The following is a 7,500-nucleotide window of genomic DNA, read 5'->3' as shown; positions in this document are numbered from 1 at the left end:
GCATGCTCACGATTGTGCCGCGGACTGTTAAAAAATGAGCTCCAGGCCGCACTTTAGACACCGCATGTGTAGATGTAAGGTGGGAACTGGATCCATGGACTAACCATACTTTGCATTCACATTGGTGGCAAATGCAATCTGGATTAAGACGCAAAAACCCAAAACATGTAAACAGAATTCAACAAAGTGTGTGTGTGTGTGTGTGTGTGTGTGTGTGTGTGTGTGTGTGTGTGTGTGTGTGTGTGTGTGTGTGTGTGTGTGTGTGTGTGTGTGTGTGTGTGTGTGTGTGTGTGTGTGTGTGTGTGTGTGTGTGTGTGTGTGTGTGTGTGTGTGTGTGTTTTCAGGGTATAAATTACCTGGTGGACAACAAGCTGTTAAGCAGAAGCGCTGGATGCATCGCAGAGTTCCTCTACAAGGAAGAAGGACTCAACAAGACAGCTATTGGAGACTTCCTGGGAGAAAGGTGAGGAAGAGCGTGGGGATGAAGAGCATGGGGATGAAGAGCGTGGGGATGTAGAGCGTGGGGATGTAGAGCGTGGGGATGAAGAGCGTGGGGATGAAGAGCGTGGGGATGAAGAGCGTGGGGATGAAGAGTGTGGGAATGACAAGTGTGGGGATGACGACTGGTAGATGAAGAGCGTGTGGATGAAGAGCGTGGGGATGAAGAGCGTGGGGGTGAAGAGCGTGGGGGTGAAGAGCGTGGGGGTGAAGAGCGTGGGGATGACAAGTGTGGGGATGACAAGTGTGGGGATGACGACTGGTAGATGAAGAGCGTGGGGGTGAAGAGTGTGGGGATGACAAGTGTGGGGATGACGACTGGTAGATGAAGAGCGTGGGGGTGAAGAGCGTGGGGATAACGAGTGTGGGGATGACGACTGGTAGATGAAGAGCGTGGGGATGACAAGTGTGGGGATGACGACTGGTAGATGAAGAGCGTGGGGGTGAAGAGCGTGGGGATAACGAGTGTGGGGATGACGACTGGTAGATGAAGAGCGTGGGGATGACAAGTGTGGGGATGACGACTGGTAGATGAAGAGCGTGGGGGTGAAGAGCGTGGGGGTGAAGAGCGTGGGGATAACGAGTGTGGGGATGAAGAGTGTGGGGATGACGACTGGTAGATGAAGAGTGTGGGGATGAATACTGATAGATGAAGAGTGTGGGGATGACAAGTGTGGAGATGAAAACTGGTAGATGAAGAGCGGGGGGATGAAGAGCATGGGGATGAAGAGTGGGGATGACGACTGGTAGATGAAGAGTGTGGGGATGAAGAGCATGGGGATGACGAGTGTGGGGATGACGACTGGTAGATGAAGAGCGTGGGGATGACAAGTGTGGGGATGACGACTGGTAGATGAAGTGCGTGGGGGTGAAGAGCGTGGGGATGACGACTGGTAGATGAAGAGCGTGGGGATGAAGAGCATGGGGATGAAGAGTGTGGGGATGACGACTGGTAGATGAAGAGTGTGGGGATGAATACTGATAGATGAAGAGTGTGGGGATGACAAGTGTGGAGATGAAAACTGGTAGATGAAGAGCGTGGGGGTGAAGAGCATGGGGATGAAGAGTGTGGGGATGACGACTGGTAGATGAAGAGTGTGGGGATGACAAGTGTGGAGATGAAAACTGGTAGATGAAGAGCGTGGGGATGAAGAGCATGGGGATGAAGAGTGGGGATGACGACTGGTAGATGAAGAGCGTGGGGATGACAAGTGTGGGGATGACGACTGGTAGATGAAGTGCGTGGGGGTGAAGAGCGTGGGGATAACGAGTGTGGGGATGACGACTGGTAGATGAAGAGCGTGGGGATGAAGAGCATGGGGATGACGAGTGTGGGGATAACGAGTGTGGGGATGACGACTGGTAGATGAAGAGCGTGGGGATGAAGAGCGTGGGGATGAAGAGCATGGGGATGACGAGTGTGGGGATAACGAGTGTGGGGATGACGACTGGTAGATGAAGAGCGTGGGGATGAAGAGCATGGGGATGAAGAGTGTGGGGGTGACGACTGGTAGATGAAGAGTGTGGGGATGAATACTGATAGATGAAGAGTGTGGGGATGACAAGTGTGGAGATGAAAACTGGTAGATGAAGAGCGTGGGGATGAAGAGCATGGGGATGACGAGTGTGGGGAGGAAGAGTGGGGATGACGACTGGTAGATGAAGAGCATGGGGATGACGAGTGTGGGGATGACGACTGGTAGATGAAGAGCGTGGGAGTGAAGAGCGTGGGGATAATGAGTGTGGGGATGACGACTGGTAGATGAAGAGCATGGGGATGACGAGTGTGGGGATGACGACTGGTAGATGAAGAGTGTGGGGATGAATACTGATAGATGAAGAGTGTGAGGATGACAAGTGTGGGGATGACGACTGGTAGATGAAGAGCATGGGGATGACGAGTGTGGGGATGAAGAGTGTGGGGATGACGACTGGTAGATGAAGAGTGTGGGGATGAATACTGATAGATGAAGAGTGGGGGTGACGACTGGTAGATGAAGAGTGTGGGGATGAATACTGATAGATGAAGAGTGTGGGGATGACAAGTGTGGAGATGAAAACTGGTAGATGAAGAGCGTGGGGATGAAGAGCATGGGGATGACGAGTGTGGGGATGAAGAGTGGGGATGACGACTGGTAGATGAAGAGTGTGGGGATGAAGAGCGTAGAGATGATGAGTGTGGGGATGACGAGTGTGGGGAATGAAGACTGGTAGATGAAGAGTGTGGGGATGACGAGTGTGGGGAATGAAGACTGGTAGATGAAGAGTGTGGGGATGAATACTGATAGATGAAGAGCATGGGGATGACGAGTGTGGGGATTAAGAGTGGGGATGACGACTGGTAGATGAAGAGTGTGGGGATGACGACTGGTAGATGAAGAGTGTGGGGATGAAGAGCATGGAGATGAAGACTGGTAGATGAAGAGTGTGGGGATGACGAGCGTGGGGATGAATTCGGGGGATGATGACTGGTAGATGATGAGTGTGGGGATGAGGAGTGTGGAGATGAAGAGAGTGGGGATGAAGAGCGTGGGGATGACGAGTGTGGAGATGAAGAGCAGGGGGTTGAGAGCGTGGGTATGACGAGTGTGGAGATGAAGAGTGTGGGGATTGAGAGCGTGGGTATGAAGAGCGTGGGGATGACGAGTGTGGAGATGAAGAGTGTGGGGATTGAGAGCGTGGGTATGACGAGCGTGGGGATGACGAGTGTGGAGATGAAGAGTGTGGGGATTGAGAGGTTGGGTATGAAGAGCGTGGGGATGACGAGTGTGGAGATGAAGAGTGTGGAGATGAAGAGTGTGGGGATTGAGAGCGTGGGTATGACGAGTGTGGGGATTGAGAGCGTGGGGATGACGAGTGTGGAGATGAAGAGTGTGGGGATGACGAGTGTGGAGATGAAGAGTGTGGGGATGAAGAGTGTGGGGATTGAGAGTGTGGAGATGAAGAAAGTAAAATGGAGAAGAAGATAATTCCACTTGTGCTTTTTCCTCAGAGATGAGTTCCACCTGCAGACCCTGAAGGCCTTCGTAGAACTTCATGAGTTCTCAGACCTCAACCTGGTCCAAGCACTCAGGTCAGACTCCAGATCTTTATTTGAAGACGTGTAGCGAAGCCTGCTTTACTTTACCCCACGATACAAGCCGTCATGTATAAAGGGGCGGGGCCAGCAGTGCAGTGTTCTGATTGGTGGACAAAGAAGTTGTCACTTGAAGAACAGGAAGACGACCAAAAAAGTCTGATCCCGCCCACTTGTCACATGACAGACAGTTCCTGTGGAGCTTCCGTCTGCCCGGCGAGGCCCAGAAGATCGACCGCATGATGGAAGCCTTCGCCAAGCGCTACTGCGATTGCAACGTCAGCGTCTTCCAGTCCACAGGTGAGCTCAGACCATGTCCAAGTCCAAGTCCTTCTGTTTCACTTCCGGACTCACAAGCACCACTTCCTGTCTTGCTGTCTGCCAGACACGTGCTACATCCTGTCCTTCGCCATCATCATGTTGAACACCAGCCTGCACAACCCCAACGTGAAGGACAAGACCACGCTGGAACGCTTCGTCTCCATGAACAGAGGCATCAACAACGGCGAGGACCTCCCCCGCGACCTGCTCTCGGTAAAACGTGGACCGCCTCTTGGACACGCACCGCACTCCACTAACTTTCACGTCCTAGCTCGCAAACGGTCGACCAATATCGACTTACAGTCGTGGTCAAAAGTTTAGTTTACATCCTGTTGGAACACCCAACTGCCCCCAAGACCCAACCTCCGGGCTGATGGGTTTAGGTTGTCCTGAAGAATTTGGAGGTAATCCTCCTTTTTCATTGTCCCATTTACTCTCTGTAAAGCAGCTGTTCCATTGTCAGCAAAACAGGCCCAGAGCATAATACTACCACCACCCTGCTTGACATTAGGTGTGGTGTTCCTGGGATTAAAGGCCTCGCCTTTTCTCCTACAAACATATTGCTGGGTATTGTGGCCAAACAGTTCATTTTTTACATGTATTATATGTATTTACCATATTAGTTATAATTACATGTAATATATTTAGTTACTATATCAGTCATAGTTACATGTAATGTATTTAGTTACTATATCAGTCATAGTTACATGTAATATATTTACTATATTAGTCAAAGTTACATGTATTATATGTATTTACCATATTAGTCATAGTTACATGTAATATATTTAGTTACTATATCAGTCATAGTTACATGTAATGTAGTTAGTTACTATATTAGTCATAGTTACATGTAATATATTTACTATATTAAATGGGTTATACTTGTATAGCGCTTTTCTACCTTCAAGATATTAGTCTTAGTTACATGTATTTAGTTACTATATTAGTCATAGTTACATTTAATATATTTAGTTACTATATCAGTCATAGTTACATGTAATATATTTACTATATTAGTCAAAGTTACATGTATTATATGTATTTACCATATTAGTCATAGTTACATGTAATATATTTAGTTACTATATCAGTCATAGTTACATGTAATATATTTAGTTACTATATCAGTCATAGTTACATGTAACATATTTACTATATTAGTCATAGTTACATGTGTTTAGTTACTATATTAGTCATAGTTACATGTAAAATATTTAGTTGCTCTTTTAGTCAAAGTTACATGTATTATATGTATTAACTATATTAGTCATAGATAGTACATTATTGATTCCTTCAGGAGAGTAATACATTTAGTTACTATATTAGTCATAGTTACATGTAATATATTTAGTTACTATATCAGTCATAGTTACATGTAACATATTTACTATATTAGTCATAGTTACATGTATTTAGTTACTATATTAGTCATAGTTACATGTAATATATTTAGTTGCTCTTTTAGTCAAAGTTACATGTATTATATGTATTTACTATACTAGTCATAGATAGTACTTTATTTATTCCTTCAGGAGAGTAACACATTTAGTTACTATATTAGTCATAGTTAAATGTAATATATTTAGTTACTATATTGGTTATGGTTACATGTAATATATTTAATTACTATATTAATCATAGTTACATGTATTTAGTTACTATATTCGTTATAGTTAAATATGAAATGTGTTACTATAAGTTAGTACAGTCCAATATTTTATTTTTATTTGTACAAACGTATTATTATATTTATTATTATCATTAATATTATCATCATCATAATCATCCATTTTCTACCGCTTGTCCCGTTCGGGGTCATGGGCGGGCTGGAGCCTATCCCAGCTACACACGGGGGAATATAATAATAATAATATTAATAATAATAATAATAATAATTATTATTATTATTATTATTATTATTATTGCTGTTGTCATTATAAATAGAAAACCTGTTTACATTTTTAGAAACTATACGAGAGCATCCGTAACGAGCCGTTCAAAATCCCGGAGGACGACGGGTTGGATCTCACGCACACCTTCTTCAACCCAGACAGAGAAGGATGGCTCCTAAAACTTGGTAATAAAAATTATGGGTTATCATTAGTTTGGGTTATGGTTAGTATGGGTCATGATTAGTATGGGTTATGGTTAGTATGGGTTTGGATTAGTATGGGTTATGATTAGTATGGGTTATGCTTAATATGGGTTATGATTAGTATGGGTTATGGTTAGTATGGGTTATGATTAATATGGGTTATGCTTAATATGGGTTATGATTAGTATGGGTTATGGTTAGTATGAGTTATGCTTAGTATGGGTTATGGTTAGTATGAGTTATGATTAGTATGGGTTATTATTAGTATGGGTTAAGCTTAATATTGGTTATGCTTAAAATGGGTTAGGGTTAGTATGGGTTATGATTAGTATGGGTTTTGCTTAATATGGGTTATGCTTAATATGGGTTATGGTTAGTATGGGTTATGATTAGTATGGGTTATTATTAGTATGGGTTATGCTCAGTATGGGTTATGATTAGTATGGGTTATTATTAGTATGGGTTATGCTTAATATTGGTTATGCTTAAAATGGGTTAGGGTTAGTATGGGTTATGATTAGTATGGGTTATGCTTAATATGGGTTATGCTTAATGTGGGTTATGGTTAGTATGGGTTATGATTAGTATGGGTTATTATTAGTATGGGTTATGCTCAATATGGGTTATGCTTAATATGGGTTATGATTAGTATGGGTTTTGCTTAGTATGGGTTATGGTTAGTATGGGTTATGATTAGTATGGGTTATGGTTAGTATGAGTTATGCTTAATATGGGTTATGCTTAATATGGGTTATGGTTAGTATGGGTTATGATTAGTATGGGTTATGCTTAATATGGATTATGGTTAGTATGGGTTATGATTAGTATGGTTTATGATTAGTATGAGTTACGCTTAATATGGGTGATGCTTAATATGGGTTATGATTATTATGGGTTATGTTTAATATGGGTTATGCTTAATATGGGTTATGGTTAGTATGGGTTTGGATTAGTATGGGTTATGATTAGTATGGGTTATGCTTAATATGGGTTATGATTAGTATGGGTTATGGTTAGTATGGGTTATGATTAATATGGGTTATGCTTAATATGGGTTATGATTACTATGGGTTATGGTTAGTATGAGTTATGCTTAGTATGGGTTATGGTTAGTATGAGTTATGATTAGTATGGGTTATTAGTATGGGTTAAGCTTAATATTGGTTATGCTTAAAATGGGTTAGGGTTAGTATGGGTTATGATTAGTATGGGTTTTGCTTAATATGGGTTATGCTTAATATGGGTTATGGTTAGTATGGGTTATGATTAGTATGGGTTATTATTAGTATGGGTTATGCTCAGTATGGGTTATGATTAGTATGGGTTATTATTAGTATGGGTTATGCTTAATATTGGTTATGCTTAAAATGGTTAGGGTTAGTATGGGTTATGATTAGTATGGGTTATGCTTAATATGGGTTATGCTTAATATGGGTTATGGTTAGTATGGGTTATGATTAGTATGGGTTATTATTAGTATGGGTTATGCTCAATATGGGTTATGCTT

At 42.7% G+C, this 7,500-nt stretch overlaps 1 protein-coding gene across 5 annotated transcripts in view; it reads left to right on the top strand.

The window, feature by feature from the left end:
• LOC133633786 (cytohesin-4-like) overlaps positions 1 to 7,500 on the top strand; it is a 78,612-nt gene that overhangs the window by 65,537 nt on the left and 5,575 nt on the right. For all 5 annotated transcript variants that reach the window (XM_062026483.1, XM_062026479.1, XM_062026482.1 and 2 more), the window contains 5 exons: positions 345 to 463; positions 3,491 to 3,571; positions 3,762 to 3,874; positions 3,960 to 4,108; positions 5,864 to 5,975. In XM_062026483.1, coding sequence (XP_061882467.1) covers positions 345 to 463; positions 3,491 to 3,571; positions 3,762 to 3,874; positions 3,960 to 4,108; positions 5,864 to 5,975 — 574 coding nt within the window. The remainder of the gene's footprint in view (positions 1 to 344; positions 464 to 3,490; positions 3,572 to 3,761; positions 3,875 to 3,959; positions 4,109 to 5,863; positions 5,976 to 7,500) is intronic.

Source organism: Entelurus aequoreus, linkage group LG18 (assembly GCF_033978785.1).
Source record: "Entelurus aequoreus isolate RoL-2023_Sb linkage group LG18, RoL_Eaeq_v1.1, whole genome shotgun sequence".
Lineage (NCBI taxonomy): Eukaryota > Metazoa > Chordata > Actinopteri > Syngnathiformes > Syngnathidae > Entelurus > Entelurus aequoreus.
Note: the sequence above shows the minus strand (reverse complement) of the source record. Positions and strands in the feature narration are given on the sequence as shown.